At 47.1% G+C, this 19,160-nt stretch overlaps 2 protein-coding genes across 6 annotated transcripts in view; one reads left to right on the forward strand and one right to left on the reverse strand.

Moving 5' to 3' along the window:
- The window catches only part of DVL1 (dishevelled segment polarity protein 1), a 77,799-nt gene that overhangs the window by 1,913 nt on the left and 56,726 nt on the right, over positions 1 to 19,160 (reverse strand). For 2 of the 5 annotated variants that reach the window (XM_080631053.1, XM_080631051.1), the window contains exons 13-15: positions 18,415 to 18,582; positions 17,760 to 17,966; positions 14,506 to 14,911 (exon numbers count right to left, since the gene is read on the reverse strand). In XM_080631053.1, coding sequence (XP_080487179.1) covers positions 14,506 to 14,911; positions 17,760 to 17,966; positions 18,415 to 18,582 — 781 coding nt within the window. Of the gene's footprint in view, positions 1 to 10,423; positions 14,912 to 17,759; positions 17,967 to 18,414; positions 18,583 to 19,160 lie in introns of those variants that run through there. The other 3 variants (XM_080631054.1, XM_080631052.1, XR_013958166.1) reach the window with 2 other exon arrangements.
- Positions 1,246 to 6,602, forward strand: TAS1R3 (taste 1 receptor member 3). The gene is made up of 5 exons (XM_080631050.1): positions 1,246 to 2,086; positions 2,788 to 3,567; positions 3,919 to 4,122; positions 4,426 to 4,546; positions 5,109 to 6,602. Exons 1-5 carry the CDS (start codon positions 1,697 to 1,699, stop codon positions 6,071 to 6,073), a joined length of 2,460 nt encoding a protein of 819 aa, XP_080487176.1. The 5' UTR covers positions 1,246 to 1,696; the 3' UTR covers positions 6,074 to 6,602.

Genomic DNA, 19,160 nt, shown 5'->3' on the forward strand with positions numbered 1-19,160 from the left:
GATGCTTGTATGATGGTAACAGGCCCCATTCTCCCTGGCACACCTGGATTCTGCTCCTGCCCAAGCTCATTCTCCTTGGCAATGCCTTTAGATGAGCAACCTGCACGGATTAAGATCTGCTCCCACTGTTACACAAGTCCCAAACCCAGTTGTTTGGGAAAACCATCAACAGGGACAGCTCTACAACCACATTCCATTAAAGATGATGTTTCTTGTTTGGCTGGGGCAATGGGAGTTAATACAAAGGCTGCGTGTCCTAACAAGGGTTTACCACCAACCTACAGCAGTCCAATGTCCAGAGCTGCAGCACTGAATTCAGCAAGGCACTGCTTGAGTAAAGGCTACTCACTGAGTAAGGAAAACAGGATTAGGCCAGCGGTTTGCAACCACACTCACAGGGTACTGGTGATATTTGACTATTGCCCACTAAGCGAGCAGTGACACACTTGATGCATTTTGCTAATCAAATCCTTCCCTGATGTTTTCACCTCTCCAAGTTCTATATAAAGGGACTGAACTGGAGCAGGGGAGATGGGATCCCCTGCCCCACGTCTCTGTGATGGGTTCTCCCCAAACCAGACAAAGAATGGTCCTGGAGCTGCTGCTCTGCTTGAGCTTTGGCTGTGCAGCAGCCCTCAAACCCACTTGCCTCTCGGCTCAGTTAAGAAAGCCTGGTGATTATATCCTAGGAGGCTTGTTCCCGTTTGGAATGGACATCCTAAACCTGACGGCACGGTCAGAGCCCACCTTAGTCGTGTGTGAAAGGTAAGAGGAACAGCAGCTTCGTAAGTACATGTTAAGTTTGGTCACTTGGGCTGGGAAGAGAAAGGGAAGTAGTTCTGATAGTGAGTGATGGTCTCACAGCTGATCACTGAAGGGGAGATGAGAACAGAGGTGCTGGAGCTGCGGCTGTTCTGCACCATCCACTTCTGATTCTGAACTGGGAAATGGGTTTGTGTTTGCTTGATGCAGTCACGCTTAGAACCAGCACCAATCTGATGACAGCTGTTAGTGCATTGGCTTCCTTAGCGTTTGGAATCTAACACTTACAGTTGCTTTTGCTCCCAGATGGAAGGAGAAGCATGCACTGCACTCTGCAGGCAGGCGACACCTGGTGAGATTGAGCTATTTATTGCCTTTTATGAGGCAAAGGACACTCAAGTACTGTGCACAAGGTCACAACATTGATGCGAAGGGTCAATCGACGTACAGGGCGTTAGGGTGATTCGGAGGAAACTCCAGGAACTCACCAACAAAGCTGTAAGTTGCCAAGCAGGTATTCTTCATTGCAGCACGGGGAGACACGGGGGATCGCTCCTCCAAGTGTGCCTCTCCCAGGCATCAACCAGGCTGTGATTGTATTGTCCTTGAACATGCATATTCATTAGATTACATATGTTACATCATACTTTGTAGAGAATGCCTCCTGTATGCATACAAAACTGTGGTAGTGGGCTTTGGGACCCCGGTGGTTATTTCTTCATCCCTTTTGCACAGTGGGAAGCACTGGCTTCATGGCAGCACACAAGGCTAAGAGCAGCAGTAAACATACTCTAGGTCTCTTTGTGGACAGTCAAGTCTCATCAGATGTGAAAGGTGCTCAGAGCCCCTCTACTCACAATACAAGACTTACAAAGGCTGTGGGTACCAGGATGCTCTGACAGTGCCAGGTACATCTGCCTTGACAACGGGCAGGATGCTGAACCGTCAGAGAATGCGGAATAAGCCAATCACCACATTAACAGCCCTGATAAACCATGTAACTCCTGTCTCCTCTCACTGCAGGCTGTATGTAGACGGGCTAATATGGGCTCTTGGGATGAAGTTTGCCATCGATCAGATCAACAACTCCACTTCCCTTCTCCCGGGAGTGAAGCTGGGCTATGACATGTACGACACGTGCTTTGAGCCAGCCATGGCCCTGTACCCCAGCCTGCTGTTCCTGACCCAGAACAGCACCACGGGCATCGGGGTCCTCTGCAACTACAGTGACTACCAGCCACGAGTGACCGCTGTCATCGGGCCCTACAAGTCAGATCTCTGCCTGCTAACAGCCAAGCTGTTCAGCTTCTTCTGGATCCCACAGGTAAAGAAATGCCCTGGAGGAGCAAGAATTCCCCTTTTAGGTAGGCGAAGGGTTTGGATCAACAATGCTGTTGATGCTATAGGTCTCTAAACTTGGACTGTTGAAGCAGATTCCAGTCTTTCCTTTGCTACAGGTTGCCTGGATAAGTCATTAAGCTTCCCTCCTGGACACAGTCCAGTGTCTAACATCCCAGAGAGAAGAGGGATAACTCAGGTTGCTGTGTGATCCATGTAAAATGGGAGTAACAGAGCTCCCAACATAAAGTGGGAGGATCCCATGCAAATACATCTGTGACTGCAAGTTCTCAGTTCGCACAACAGAGCCAGCTGGAATGGTCAGGTAAACGCAGCCCTGAGCTAAGATATTCCTGAATCCTGGCTGCATCGCCCTTTGTACAAAGCAGCCAATTACTGTTATCATTAATGACAAGGGCTGGTGCTGTGATGATGGACACAAACGGCAGTAGGAGATGGCCATGTGGGACAGCGCTACCAGAGACAAGTGATGGACCAGTTTATGGTTCTCTCGGTAAACGCAGCCATGGTGGATGTTATCCCTTTAGATGAGTTCTTCCTTCCCATCATTGTTTAGAATCTAGTGCACCAAGACTAAGCAAAGGAGGTAGAGAGTGATCTGGGCTGTGGACGCTTCCCTCTACATTACCCTTTGCCTTGCTTTCCCTCTTACCCTCTAACTCACAGGTCAGCTACGCAGCCAGCAGTGAGAAGCTCACCGACACCGAGCTGTACCCAACCTTCTACCGCACTGTTCCCGGTGATAAGAACTTGGTGGAAGCTGTGATCCTGCTGCTGACCAAGTTTGGGTGGAACTGGATTGCCATCATTGGAAGTGATGATGAATACGGCCGAGGAGCCCAGGAGCAATTCCTAAACATAGCTGAAAACCACAGCATCTGCATTGCATTCGAGGGGTTAATTCCTACAGACCTGGCAGACCCCAGTGCCAAACAATACCTGGAATACACCATTAATTTAATTAACAGGACCCAAGTCAACATCATTGTCCTTTTTTCCCATAGTCTGTCAGCTCAGGCCTTCCTGGAGCTCAGCATCAAGATGGGACTGGGCAAGAAAGTCTGGATTGGCACTGAAACCTGGTTGTTGTCTGACATAGCTGCCTCCATCCCAAATATCCAGAGCATTGGGATAGTCTTAGGCTTTATAACGAAAACAAGCCCAGTCCCTGGCTTCCAGGAATACGTTGCCGACCTCTTCACCTCTGTTCAGCAGGAGGAGTTTTGCCAGGAGTCCAGAGAACTCAACCAGCTCCTGAGCCCGGACACGCTGGGCGCACGCTGCAGGCAGTGTGACCGCGTCTCGCTGCGGGCCATGGCGTCCTCACTGAGCCGAGCACAGGTAGAGCCCGTGCACGTCGCTGTCTACAGCGTGGCCCATGCACTGCACCGAGCCTTGGGGTGCACCCAGCACGAGTGTCCCAGGGCACCCATCAGGCCTTGGCAGGTGAGGAAAGGGGAACACTGCAGGTTTACACCCAGTTTGCACACAGGCAGATGGGGAAGGGACCTTAAAGCTCACCCAGCTCCAACCCCTGCCATGGGCAGGGACCCCTTCCACTAGAGCAGCTTGCTCCAAGCCCCTGTGTCCAACCTGGCCTTGAACACTGCCAGGGATGGGGCAGCCACAGCAACGTTCTGGCTCCCACTAATCAAGCAGTTGATAATGCAGGCAGAAGGCCCATAACCACCATCACAGCCCACATAAGGGACAACTGATTTCAGCCAGACATCAGCTTACTGCATTGTGAACATCAACTGTACCAGTATTTACTGTCCATTTTCATGTTCTCCTTAGCTGCTGCAGTTCCTGGATACCTTCCCCTTCGAGGTGAACGGCCAACAGTTCAGGTTTGATCGATCCCATGGCACAAGCACCGGCTACAAGCTTATATTCTGGTCCTGGGAAAACGACACCCTTCAGTATCTACCTGTGGGTGACTATGGAGAGTCCTTGTACATCAATGAGTCCCAGATGGAGCTTCACACTAAGGATTCGGAGGTAAAAACAGTGGGTAAAAGCATAAACAGTCACAAAGTGAAGTAACCCATTCTGCCACTTCCATAGGACTGTTCACAAGGCACTCTTTGCCTGCATGCTGCTCCCATAAGGTGTCTGTGGGACCCATCTCTTGCTTCTCTGCAAACATGTAACCCATCTCCATTCTGCTGAACTAGGAAAAGTACTCCCAGAGCAGTTTGAATTTCAGCTATGGCTTGATCCCAGCACAGCCAACTTCCAATGTGTGGTGATAATGGTGCTTCTGAAAGCATCTGGCTGATGTCTGTCCTTCCTCTTGCCTAGGAGACCACATCAGAGTGCTTCAAACTGTGTAAACCAGGACAGGTCAAACAAACCAAAGGATTCCACCACTGCTGCTATGACTGTACAGACTGTCCAGAGAACACCTTCTGGAGTGCTGAAGGTGAGGTCTGGGAAACTCAATGGATTGAACTGTATTATGGTTTAGTGTGGGGTGTCCCTGCCCATGGCAGGGGGGTTGGAACTGGATGATCTTAAGGTCCTTTCCAACCCTAACTATTCTATGATTCTATGTCTGTCTGCTGGTGGAGACCACACAGGTTCACAGATCTTCAGTGGGGCACCTTCCTTTGCTGATCCCAAAGAGGATGTATAAGGGCAATACTATTACCTCAAGAGGCAGAAGAAGGGTAGGATGAAATGCTGGGGTCAGAGGTAGAAGAGAGTCCTATGGTGACATTTTGGGATCTTTTGGAAGCTGGTGATCCTGGGGAAGGGAAACAGAGCCAAGAGATATCTGGGCCCTTTTAGGGGGAGGGTGGAGAAGCAGAGGGGGGAAAAGAGACTGAACTATCACAAGCTCTGGAGATCCCATACACTTAGGAAGGGGGCAAAGTAGGCAAAGCAGCACCAAGTCCTGCCTGCTCCATCCTCAAGGGCTGCCTGCAGCAGGGCAGCAGCACTCCCTGCGAGGTGGTCACCAGGTTCTCACTGCTGCTTTGCAGACAGCTCCATGTGCACTCCCTGCCTCCAGGACCAGTGGTCCCCTGCCCGGAGCACGCAATGTTACAACCGCAGCGAGCGGTACCTGTTCTGGACCGAGCCCCTCACCATTGCCTTGCTGACACTGATGTCCATCACCATGACCCTGGCCTGTCTGGCAGCAGTGCTCTTCCTAAAGAACCTCGAGACTCCCCTTGTGCAGGCCTCTGGAGGCAAACTGAGCCTCTTTGCCTTGCTCACGCTCCTGCTGCTGTGTCTCAGCTGCTGTCTCTACATAGGGAAGCCCAGCAACAACATCTGTATGATCCAGCCCATGGTCTACACCCTGTGCCTCAGTGCTTGCTTCTCCACCTTCTTCATCAAGTCCCTTGAGATCACCCTTGTGACAGAGTTCCCTCACTGTGCCCCCACCTTCTTGCACTGGGTGACCCAGAGGAGGGCATGGCTCCTCGTTGCCCTGTGCCTGCTCCCCGAGTGCTTGTTCTGCCTTGGGTACCTTCACTTGGGCCCTGACTACCTGGTGACTGACTACAAGTCGCTGCCCACCGAAGTGGTGCTCCTGTGTAACACCGAGTCCTGGTTTGCCTTTGCTCTGATGCACGGCTACAACGGCTGCTTAGGCTCTGCCTGCTTCCTGTGCACCTTCATGGTGCAGGGCTCTGGGAAGAAGTACAACTTTGCCAGAGGGATCACATTTGCCTTCCTCATCTATTTCATCGTCTGTATCTTCTTCGTTGCTGTATTTGTCACACTGAAAACAGTGCTGAGGTCTGTGGCTCAGATTGGTACCATGCTGACAATCAGCCTGGGTATCCTGGTGACCTACTATATCCCCAAATGCTACATCATCGTGCTTAAGCCTCACCTCAACACAGTGGATTACTTCCAGAATTCCATTGAAGAGGAGCCAGAGGACTCCTCAACAAGAGACAATAATCCAGATCCACTGTCACCTGCTCCTCAATAGAAGCTGCCTGTATCTGAATGAGTTAATGCTGTTTATGGTGACTCCATGGTCCCAGACACAATCACTATACAAAATACAGCCTTACCCAGTAGGCTGGACACTAGGAACAGAGCGCTTTTAAGCTGCAAAGCACAGGGCTCTACTCAATGAGCTAAAGCAAAACACCTCCAAACAGAGCAGCATCCATCCTCTCTGTAGCTATCTGCCTGTTTCATCACTCACAAGGGTAGATAACTGCTCCAGATATATTCATGCATCCTTTCCCAGGCCTTAAAAGAACCTTCAAAGATATTCAACAGCACAGGAACTAGAAAACCAAGAGGGAATCATCTGAAAAGGTGTGAGATTATAGACCACAAATAGAAATCCTTGTGATTAACAATACTAAAGAGTACCTATCTACACAGGATCCTCTATAAAGACCTTCTAGCAAACAACAGCAGAAAACACAGCTCCTGTGCAGGTCTGCTCCTGTTAGATACAGGAAGTAGATGAGGGGAGGGAACAGAACCACAACGTCCTTCACACTGCTCTGTCCTTCCAGTCTGTACACATCTATGTGTGTCTGTGCACTTGCCTTATTAAATGTGGAGTCAATGACATCCTACAGCTCTGGGTCTCTTTTTTACCAGCTAAAGTCAATGCAAATGGGCTGTGAAACTGGTTCTAATGGCTACCAGGATGCTTGGCACAACCTTCCCCACTGTCCCTGTAAATGAGATGCTGTGACAGGACACTCTGATCCTCTGGGCTGCCTTCTCTGCTATTTAAACAGAGGGGTTACAACTTCACAGTATGGTACTGAGTAAGTTCTGCTTGTTTTGGCTGAGGTTTAGAGGATACCTGGAAAGTACATGGGAAGCTAAGAACGTAAGAGAGGACACAAAGAAACTGATGTGTCCTACACAAACTGAGGTACAGGGAAACAACCATGTTGAGACCAAGGAGTCTCTCTGGTTTTAAGATGGAAAGGCCAAGCAAAGCTTCTGATGATAACCACTGCTCATCTGGCTCACGGTATCATCAGTACCCCACTGCAGCATATTCACTGGTCCTTACACATCACTGCCTATTGAAACAAAACACAAGATAGAACCTGTATTTCTCAAGAGATTTCACAGTTTCATTCCAACTCAGAACAACTGTAGTTCTTCAGGCCGGAATCCCAGTAAAACTGGGATTTTTGTCACCTAAATTATACTGTAAAAGTTTAGACACAGTAATGTAAATCATTATCACCATTCACCTCTTCCAGTACGAAGTTCAGTTTGATATCTTGGTCACGACACAAAAAGCTGCACTTCCCAAATTCAACCTTCAAATTTGTGTCACCTTTTCCATGGAGATTTCTTTCTGTATTTCCTTGACTGCTTCGTCACAAAAGTCACAGGAACCGCTCTGCTCTACAAAGGCAGCTGCACACACGAGATAAAGAGTGCATCACCCAGTCAAATTCCACTTCACCCATTTGTGTTTCATTAACACGCCTTTGCAAAGAGCATGGAAATGAGGACGAGACACACGGAAACGGAGAGTGCAACCCACACTATCCAAAGGCAGAGCACAAAGTTCCTCCCCTCTCGAAAAGCACACAAAGATCAGCACAGAGAAGCAGTTCTCACCCAGGGGGGCATTCTCCAAAATCAATCACACACTTCTTCCTCAAAGAAGAGTCACAAAGCACTCGTCAGCCTCACAGCTGCTGTGGCTTTGCTTTACTTGTCCAGATTTTCTAGGTCTGCAAAGCATTTATTAGGACTTACTAGAGCCTATGTGATGCAGCTGTGCACACAGGTGATGGAGCTGATGGCCTGGGCCTGCTCTGCTCACCTTCATGACTGCAGGCTCTTTACCCCTGCCTAACAAAGCCCCAGCAGCACAACTTCCCTTTTGTCTTAGCTGTTTCCAGAGCCAATGAGGATGTTCAGCAGTTTTCATCCTTATTATAACAGTGTTCTACCTTATCTTTAGACTAATATAAACGGGAATGCACATTTATTACACACCTCTGCACTTCCAAAAGGCTTGAGAGAAACCAGCCAGCCCAGAGCAGATACCTTTGGCTGAGACCAAGCAAGGAAAGAGGAGACAGTCTGTTGGATTACACAGCATCACAGTAACAATCAACATTGTCTCAACGTCTACTTATAAACCATGAAGGTTGCCAGATGTACTAGTGCAATATGAGGTGGCCCATCGGGTACACTGTGCTACCATCAGCCAAGTTATTAGCCATTTAGTGCCTCTTCATGCCAAGAAAGTGGCAGCCACCACTCAACCTTTACTTTTCCTAACAGTGCAGATGCAATACAGGAGATTTATCTTTACTCATGCTGTATCACAGAGGAATGATGACGACATCTCTCCTTCAGTTCAAAAGCAAAGGCTACAACCTGATCCAACACTTTTTAACCAATGCCACCATACTCATTCTTTCATAAACCTGGTAAAAGCACAACTAGGCTCCAACACAGCTGTTAAGAAGCTCATTGTATGATACTGAAATGAAGCAACCAGCCAAGGACAAGTGCTTCCTCCAAGTGAAACCAGAAGTATCTTAGCAAAAGGCTCTTCATGGCAACTTTTTATCCCTTAAACAACCCTTATTCCACTCCTTCTGCACCAAGATGTGAAGTGGCAAACCATGCAAAGCGAAAATGGAGAAACGGCACCATTATTCCACATTACTACCCAACAGCAACAAGGAAATATCAAATCACATCACTGAGATCTTTCATTTTCCCCACCCACTTTGACAAGCAACTCTACTGCTCTTTTATTCCACACATTGAAGCTTTTCCATCTATCCACTACACAGTGTTGGAAGTTTACTCATCAATTCAGCTCCATTAAGGAACCTGCAAATTCATCTAAACAAGGGAATAGTCTCTTTGTTAACTAAAGAGCTTTGTGGTGCACTGCAGAGCACTGCTGACAGTTCTGTGGCCACCTGCAGGTAAAACTCTCCTGGTGTACTTGAGGAAAAACACGAAATATGTAACAAAATTAGTGCTCGGAGTCATCAAAACCAGCAAAAAGCTCACCTCAAGACTGGAAATCCTTGTTTCTGGAGACCGCAGCAAGCCTTCATGAGCACATTGTTGTACCTGAGAATCTCAGCAGTTCTCCTCACTCCAGTGCTGTGATTTCATAGCAGAAGCATTAAGTAGCTTCAGATCATCGCTCCAGAAACAGAGAAGGAAAAATACCCAATTCAGCTCTATTGCTTCTTTCTGGCAGCAGAGCTACAGCCACCATAGACTGAGTTTTCCTTTAGGGGGCAGGGAAAGAAGGAGGAAGTGCAAAGTAGCTGATTAAAGTACTCAAGCAGTTGCAGACACCTGCAGACAATTCATATCGGCTCAGGTGGAGTCCATCAGCCCCAGTAAAAGAACATGTCCAAAACTCTGATCATTTCATATTAACCGGGAAAATGCTGGCTAGAACTTTTTGTACTCTATGTAAATAAATAGGGTTTCAAAAGGAGAAGACGAGGAATTCTTAAGGCTTTCTCATAGGCTCTTACTACTGCACCATTTATAGTGGGTGCTTCCGTAATTACTGCTACTTTGTCTCTCCCTTTGCTGTTTGATCTCTACCAGCTAAGAAGAGGGAACGTGCCTCGTCAAGCTGTTCTTTGTACATGAACCACTCAGACTTTGTCCTTATGTTGCATGACAAAAACACTGTGGTTTAAGGCTTACCAGTTAGTCTGCAAGTGGTGTCCTAATGATCCTAGCTTGTCTCTGCTGGAGTGTGTGCACAGTCCAGAAAAAGGGAATATTCACATGAAACAGCTGAATACACTGATGGGCTCCTACCAGCAGATTCAGCTCCTGGTCTGCAGGCAGGAAAACTTGTTCCAGCTCATGTCTTTGTAACAGGATGTACCCTTTTACTTCCACAGACTTCCTGCAGCCTTTCCTGTACACCTACTCCTGCCAAGCTGTGAGAGGGAGAAGCTCAATATTAAGAAGGGCAATTCAAGGGGAAAGCACAAGTTCTGTGCTACTGTATTAGTCACTAGCTCAGAGCTACAGCTCTGATGAATAGCAGGGCCTTGTGCCACATGTCATCAACCCGCATGGAAGAGCCAGGCCTCTGCACTTCAGTCATCTGTGGCCTGGTTTAGTGATGAACCTTGATAGGGTTCCTGTCATGCTTTGAACTGGAAGCACTTCTGAAGTACCATGGAATCCCAGAACTCCCAGTTGCCTATTGTTAACTCCAGAGCATCATCTGTGAAGCTTCAGTGTGGCAGGGAAAAAAGAACAAGATTCAACCAGTATTTCATCATTCTGGTATAAAAGATAATGCAGTAGTGCAAAGAACTGAAGACATACACTGTGGTTATCACATAAAATTAAAAGCTTTTTAGTGTTTAAAATAGCATTTACACATAAGCAGCTATATATTAACTATACAGACACTTGGGTTTTAATACAATATCTACAAAAAAGAATTCAATTATGCAATAGACATTTAACAGGAACAGTGCAGTCCATGCTAATAAGAGGTCACTCTTTGAGTAGAACCAATTCTAGAATAGGCGATAGTCTGGGTTTTCATTATTTAAAATCAGGTAACTTTGTTCCTCTACTGTACATAAAATTCTTTACATGGATTTCTAATCACTGATTAGAATTAATAATTTTAAGTCAATCTTATTACAATCCAGTTAAATGCAAACCAAAAACAATTACATCAACTCATGAGCTGTCAAGTCTCCAGGTGGGACTGCCCATTTCAATAGAACAAAAATAACAGCAAAAGTCAATGTCTGTGCATCATTGCTTGCCCTCCAACAGACCTTTGGATAAAGTGTCCAGGGGATTCTTACCTTGGAGAAGTAGATTTATTAACAGGAGGTAAAAGACAATAGCAGTGCTTTTAAGACTATTTGCCAAAACACCTTACTCCTCAGAGTTAATATACTGGGTGGGTACCACTACCCCTTATAGTACTACCTCCTCTGGACAGGAGACATCACCCCAAAGTGTTTTCTCACCCTCTTCTATGATCTTCCAAACATACCTGTTAGTCCTTGTGAAAAGTTATTGGCATCAACACACGCAGAGCACAGGCAGATGGCGAGGGTCTCACTTCCAGAACAAGAATGGCAACTATTTAAGGCTCCTGTTTTGAGGCTGTTTCAGTGCCCTGTACAGCAAATCCACAACTCCTCACTGTGGTTAGAGGCACGGGTCAAATTCTAGAGCCCAGCCAGCGCCAGTTACTATACATTAAAATTAGAGTGAAGTTTTAGGTGTTGGTTAGAGAAACAGTTCTGCAGGATGCCAGCCCTCAAACTCCCTTCCACCTGGCTCAGGACTTCCTATTGCGAGTAGCTTCAGGGGCATCAGTGGCACCTTTTTTCTACAGGTAGTACTGTACTCAATAGAAGAAACTTGCACAGTTAAGCCCCCTTGTTGCAAAGACACATGCATATGCATTGAAAGCCAAGGGTGGGATTTGGGATATCTCCTGTCTCCATTCACTTCTGAACATTAAGAGCTAGCAATGGTTCAGGCCTAACCTTCCATTCACTCAAACCAGCCTCTCCATGGTACACTACAGGGCAGGGAAATCAAGCTTTTGTTTTACACACAGTGGCCATTCTGTATTGCACTGTTCACAGGAGGGTCATTTACATTCTCCTACTGCTCTCTGTAAATGGCAGGTTCTACACACTACACAGTATTACCCAACCAGCACATCTGTCAGTACATTCAGAGCACTCAGCATCTGCCTGAAATGGATTCCTGCTTGTGGGTGAAGCTATTTCAGGCTGGATTTAGCAGCCTGATGTCCTCAGCTTTCCCACACCTATGTTAGGGACTGTCAGCCTCATCCCAGAGGTACCCACAAACACACAAGTATATAACACAGTCGTTTCAACGTAGCAGCATAGACCAGCAAGACACAGAAGAGATTCTGCCAACAGCATAACAACAAGAAGACAAATAAAACCCCAGGAGGTGTGTAAACTCTTGCAAAGACATAAGGAAATTAAATAGGTTTCTTCCGTGGGTGAAAGCTCAGCCCCAGCTTTAATCCCTTCTGGAAACAGCTTACTACAATGACACTTTTCCTCCAGCCCTGGAAGTTCTGCCTGGAGACAAAGTGGGCCAGAAACATCCTAATAGAGACGAGATGAGAGAAGTTTAAATTCATTTAAGAGTAGAACCACAAGTGATTGTCAGTAAAGTCACAGACTCCTTAACAGTGCCTCCTGGAGACACAGTCCATCACGGGATTCTTTCACCCTGATTTATTTCATTGCTTTAAGTGTCAACCTGTCAGAATAACTTACTGAGTGTAGTCAGCATCTTCGCTGTGTTACTGGGAGGAGGAAGGGAAAAGAAGGATCCTGTTGCCCAGCCAAGCTTCAGGTAGTGTCATTCTTTTGAAGAAGCCATCACCACCTCTGCAGTCTGTGTTAGCACCGTTTTCAGGAACATGATGTAGCTTTTGTGAAGCAAACTGCTCCCAAACCACTCAGCTCGTTTAGAAGTAACGGAAGAACCCAGCCTGAGTGCCACAGCTTCCCGAATGCCTAGATCCCTGTGGAAGTCAGACATCAGTCTCCAGAGACCTGTGAAACTGTTCCTCTGACTCCTGTAAAAGGGATGTGTTTACACACACCCACCTGTAGTAAGAAAAGCAGCAGGGAAAAATGTAACATACAAAATGGACAGGTGGAAGAGTGAAGGGTGAAAACCCCCATGTATGAAACCTCCACGTACATAGTGAGAGAGACACGTTCTCTTTTGACATTCATATCGGATAGTCACACTACCCATAAAGCAGGGAACAGAACAAAAAGAAGCTTCTTGCCAGTGAAGAAAAGGCTTATATACAGTAAAGACTGATTTAAAAGCACCTGCCCTAAGACCTGCCAGAAGCAGGTATCTCACAAAAGAGGATTTAACTGAAGCACGGCCCCACGGTCAAATGCCACTATGAGACTGCAGCTTAACACGTAGTTCCCATTAGATGAGCCACTGGAACAGCGTGGGTGTGCTCTCACCATGCCCTCATCCAGATACTTGAGAAAGGCTTCTTAAACATCAGTGAAAGCTCCTGAACATCCTTTATGAAGCATCCATAGCCTTAGAGTGGAAAATAGAGTAATGGGGATATACGACAGCAGCTGCTTAAGCCAGAGCTTCCCAGCAGGAGCTTTAGCATGGGGTTCACTCTGTGTCAGGTATAAAGGTTCATTCATTGTACCGTCTATGAACTGTTCTCAAAACACCCTCTCACCTCGCTGCTAACAGCTATAGCTCCCATCCCTTTGGTAACACTGCCATTGGGATTAGACATCTCCAGGTTCCTATGTCAAACAAAAAGAGAAAGATACTGCTCAGAAATGAAGAGGAGAAAAAGAAGTGATCATAATGAAGAGCCATGTCCCAGTGGGAGCCAGGATTTACCTGCGTCTCTGCTAGAGTGGGATAAATATCTGCCTTCAAAAGGGAAAAGCTGCAGCTACGCTGAGAATCGCGTAGCTGCAATTGTCCTATTGGTGTGGAAACACCTTTTACAACCTGTAAGCAAGTGTTTAATATGACCAGAAGAAACAGGCACACCTGTCAGCAGGGATGTGTCTGAAATGCCCAGACTGCAGCTACAAAGTCACTAGCAGGATACTAAATGAGATAACTTTACAAGTTCTGCACAATGAACACATACAGGAGCAAAACCCCAGCACTCCCTTGACAGAGTATCTAAAACAAAACCCCAAAGAAAACCAAAGGAAGATCGATTTATACTCCCTAGTCAGCAGAAGAAGGTAGCCACAACTTTGCCTTCTGCTAGGAATCGGTTTGAGCCTGCTCCTTTCCAAGCACGTGTTGTCTTGCGGGTGCCACGGCTGTGTAGAGTGCTGATGTGCATCCAAGAAAGAGCATGACAAGGCAGTATCACAGATACCAGCCAGCGGTCAGTTTTTGCCTTGTAAGAGGAAAAAGCAGCGAAAAATAAAAGTGCTCCTATGCATTACTGGAAATTTAGAAGTCATGGGAAAGAACAGTCCTTGAATCAGCCCAGAAGATACACTAATTGCATTGAAGTAGGTGCCACAATTACCAAAGCTCATTAAGATGTGAATATACACCAGCCATTCACAACCAAAAACAAGGAGGGGGGGGAACAAACCCAGGATGAAGAACAGATGCCATCGATTTGCTGATATTTAACAATCCCAGGAGATATTGTTGTTGCTGTCGTTCCTTTTGGTGGGGATTTTGTGTGGTTTTCTGCTTTGCTGATGCAACACAACCGCAACCCAGGAAGGGGTGACATGCAAGACAGCCAGGGTTCTTCCATCACGCGTTCGACAATGACCAGATTGCCCACCCAGCCCCAAAACAATCCCCCCCCCCCAACAAGCCCTTCCCCAAGCAGAGTCTGAAGGCACTTCCTCTCACATGATGTCAACAAAGAATTCACAAGGGTTGCCCATAGCCTTCTGGAAGGACTGCCGGCTCCCCGTCAGCTCTGGAGGCACGGAGCTCAGTTCCCTTACGGGAGGCCCGCCGGGGGGACCGCTTGTCCCATAGACTTTGGAGCCCAGCTTGGGGAGATTGTAGAGGGGTGGCACTCCTGGAGGCCCATAGGAGTGGTGGCTTCTCTCGCTGGGGGTGGCAGAGCCGTGGCTCCGGTGGCTGAGCTGGCTGAGGGGCCGCTCGCGCCGCACGCCGCTGGCGCCGCCACCGCTGCGCGCGGTGTGATCGGACTCGCTGCCACTGCCGTTGGACTTGCGGTCCTTGTCCCTGCCAAGAGCCCTCCTGCTGGTCTCGCTGGTGCTTCGGTTCGAGCCGCTGCTTTTGCTTCCTAAAGGCCACGGGTGAAAAGGGATACATGGAAAAGGAGGAATTAGCTCACGTTGGCAGGCAGCTCCTGCATCAACCGATGCGGGTATGAGCGTTGTGATGGCAACAGTGATGATAAAACCAGGTCCGAACGTGCTGTTGGTGGCTTATGGGATTCAGCAATGACAGTTGGTACAACAAAGCTGACAAGGTTGTGCCATGCACAGGTACACGTAGACACCTCAGAGCTTGCACAGTGAAAGCAGCAGCTAGCCTAGAAACAGAACTGAAAAGCATTTGCTCTGCTGCCTCCTCACCGACTGCAGGGAGGGGAGGAGCAGAAACAGAAAGGAGAAGCAGGCATTTGGGTTTTGACTCAAGCAAATAAGGTTCAGTGTAGTTGTAACTGTCTCTGGTACCTTCTATGGGCAAAAGCTTCCCAAAAAGAAACTCATTTGCCTTCTCTATCATCCTTGGTCACACCAGGGACAAACCACCTGAGGTTAACTGATGTCCTGTCAACTCAGAGGATCCAGGTTGGAAGGGACCTCAAGGATCATCTGGTCCAATCTATCTTAGCAAAGTATGACTTCTGTTGGCTTCATTGGAGATCTTAATACGGATTCAGCTGCCTCCACTACAAAGATTCATTAAGGTGAGCTTTCTGAAGAGGTAAGGTGCTCCCTGAGCTGTCATTTCAAATGTCTCATAACAATCTTGTACTAACAATGAAGACAGGAGAAACTACCTGTTAGCAGGTCAACTGGTACAGCCTTGCTCCAAAGAACAACACAGAGATCGCCTCCAAGAAGGATCTCTGTAAGCTCTCCAGCGTGGCACATGTTCACAGTGGAAGAAAATGGACAGCTTAACCCTCCCACAGCAAATATGCCTCTATCTTTATCTCCTGATGCATTCTGTTGCCAAACACCGCGTTAATCTCAAAACATATGACATCCAGTGGGCTCTGGAGCAGGGCTCTTGTTCACCAGATGCATTTAGCTATGATCTAACTTTGCACATAAGAGAGAGAGTCCAGAAGAAACCCAATTCTAACACTCTATATTGAGGGTGCCCAATGCAATCTCATGCCCCAGTACTCTTAATACCTGCCTGAGACATCTGGGCAGTGCTCAAGTGCCTTTCAGTATATGGAGCAGTGGAAGGGCACTGGTAGATAAATGCAATCCATATGGATGACATCACTAACAAATCAGGAGCTGGGATTATTCATTTACTCATTGTATGAAGGGTAGTGAGGAGAGTGGTGATGGGTTATTCCCATCTCACTGACAGATGAGGTACCTGATGCCATTCCCTCTGCAGCTCCTGCAGCACAGTCACACAGGGGCCAGACAGGTAGATAGGCTAATGCCACATTATTGGACTATTGCATTGAGACAGGTTGAGGGTCCAAGACAAGTAGAAAAGGGAAAAATAAAGAATAAATAAGAAAAAAACACAGCTAAACATTTGGGTCACAAGAATCTAAATGATCATGCTGTGAATTCATCGTTATGGAGGCATTTGAAGCTTACCAATCCCCTAGAGTCAGCCATTCCTCTATGAATCCTTCAGTCTAACGCTTGCTCAGGACAAAACAAGGGAATAACAGTTACAAACAAGAAACAACACAGAAGTGTAGTTTCTAAAGAAGAACAAGTGTTGGAACCCTTCAAAGCTGAACACCTTGGTGCCTTTCACAAGGCTCTCTTTAGTCAGGAACACAGGTCGCATGGATGAAATACCAAACCTTTCCTATTCCAGCAGCAGAGATCTCATGATCCCACAGAAACACATCATCACATTCTTCCCAGTACAAGCAGCTTGCAGATCTAAAAGCTTTGGATACTCCTGTGAGCTCACTCACAGACACTTCTTAGTTTAAGATAAGGTGGGGTCAATAGGTCTAAAAGTTCCTGCTATGGAACTGTTTTGCAGCACCTAACCTGTTGTGGTTAACAGGAAGAAACTGCATCCAAGTTACTGGATGTTCACCACAAAAACACAGAGAATCCTCACCCTTGCTTTAATGGCAGCATTTCCAAAAGCAAAACTCACCCTGGAGATGATTTAAACCCCCCCAGACCATCTGTACGGACAAAAACTACATCATTTTTATTTAGTGAGGTTTAAAAATGAACCAAAAGTTATTGTAGGGCAGGAAAGGAGAAGGTCAGGTTTTTAATCCATGCAGTATTACCTTTTTTGCTCTGTCACGTATTACAAAAGAGACTCTCCTCCCTGTGAGCAGTGTTTCAGCCCTGTAAACCATCTGCTGGCCACCTCCTGCTTGTCTCACACACGAAAAGGGAGTGATTTTCCTTTTGTACTGAGCACTGAAGTGAAAGCCAAGAGCCCCTTGGTTCTAATCCCTGTTCCATCAGCAACAAAATGGCCTAATTTCTAGCAACATCAAATGCCCCACTGCTAGCAATGGCTCTGACCTCTAAAAGGGGGGCAATAGTTTATCTGTTTTAACAGGGTGGACAACTGAGTCATTAATGTTGGCCTGATCAGAGTTATCCAAGCACTAGTTTACCATGTGGTGCTGCTGGGTAGGAAAAGCACAGATGCCCATGCTACCAGCTTGGCTCCAGCTCCCACAGGCATTTTGCATGGGGTTCAGAATTACAGCACAACTGGAACCAGCATCTTTTCCATCCTATTCTGTTCCATTGACTCAGTTAAAGCATCGCTGGCGGTTTCAATACAGAGCTGAAAGGCTGACTCACTCCATCACATACACAGAATCCATGCAGGTAGCACACAAATCCACAAGACAGGAGCACAGACAGCACAAAGGAACTCAAGCAAATGGTTAGGGATAATGACAGCTGTAGGAATAAATCCCAGAGGAACCAGCTTACCTTCACTTTGCTGGCTCCCTGCGCTGCCGCTACCATAGCTAAAGCCTGGGTCTTGGTACGCTGGTGGAAAACACGGAGGGGGCAGAGGATACTGATAGGGGTATCCTTGGCCTAATGGCCAGGGAGCAGCAGGATGTGGAAGTGGAGCAAGGGTATCCTGATCCGAGGCTCCACTGGAACCATTGTTAAGGTTCAGTGCAGCCATATCTGGAAAAGAGAGAAAAGGTGAAGGCTCTGTCCTTACCCAGCAGCCGGCTCCTGCACATGAACACCATTAACAGGGACCAGAGGGACTCAGCCTCCAGGGATCACTCAAAATACTGCCAGACATCAGTATCTACCACTGGTACCAAGGTATCTTTCCAGCATTTCCATAATGAGAAATCATCACCATTTTACAGCTTGGAAACGGAGTGTGACTGACAAGCAGGAAGTCTGTGGCATCACCAGAAATAAATCCTGCTTTCTTGAGCCTCAGTGCAACGCCCTGTTTGCTAAGTTCATCCTTTTCCAAGTGGTTTAACAGGAATCATCAACCACTTGTCCTGCAACTTCAGAACCCCCACTTGTGAACTCCTATAGGATTCTCTCTCCCCCGTGCATCCTGCGAGCAGACCACACACACCTCTTTGCCCTTTACAGATGAGGAACTTACTGCCACAGAGGTCTCCAAAGACATAATAGCACTGTTCTGAGAAGGTGATTTTGTTCACAGTGTGCCTGAGGTAGCCGTGTTTTAACATGCTGCTGGCGTATTTGCGTGCCTCCCGTCGGTCTTTGAAGCCTTCCACGTGCGTGTAAAGCCAGTCAACCACATCTGCTCCTAAAATGGGAACACAAAGAGGAGACCCAGGATCAGCAGAGGCAACTCCAGCTTTATGGGTTTCTAATGTTCACATTATCACATAGACCTCTGGTCCTGAATAAAAACATGAACAGGCAGCAATCTGGTTGCAAAGAGCTTAAAAGGTTAAAGACTCAGCCTGACTGCTGAAGTAGCTACACCAAACATCAATAAAGCAAGCAAAGAATCATCTCGCATCCATTTGAACACTACATTAACACTGACACCAAATAAGCACACAGAAAATGCTATAGTTTCATTGTTCAACCCCTTCTGAGCTGCAGTAATGAAAATGACACAGGATTTACAGAACAAAAGCGACCGGAGAGTCATCGTCCTCCAAAGACCTGGATTCCAACCCCTTTCTCAGCAAAAACTAACTACAAGCCAGACTAAATGGTAGCACTTCAGGTCACAGGGCAAAGAGAATCAAAGGCAGACCTGTGGTAACTTAATTAAGATGCTTTATTAAGGCTGTGTAGCTGCCTGGAACATGCAGTAGTTTTGGCTGTCCAGGCTCAAACATGAGCTGTTAGTTCTCTTCTGTCTCACTTGAG

Source organism: Psittacula echo, assembly GCF_963264785.1.
Source record: "Psittacula echo genome assembly, chromosome: 17".
Classification (NCBI taxonomy): domain Eukaryota; kingdom Metazoa; phylum Chordata; class Aves; order Psittaciformes; family Psittacidae; genus Psittacula; species Psittacula echo.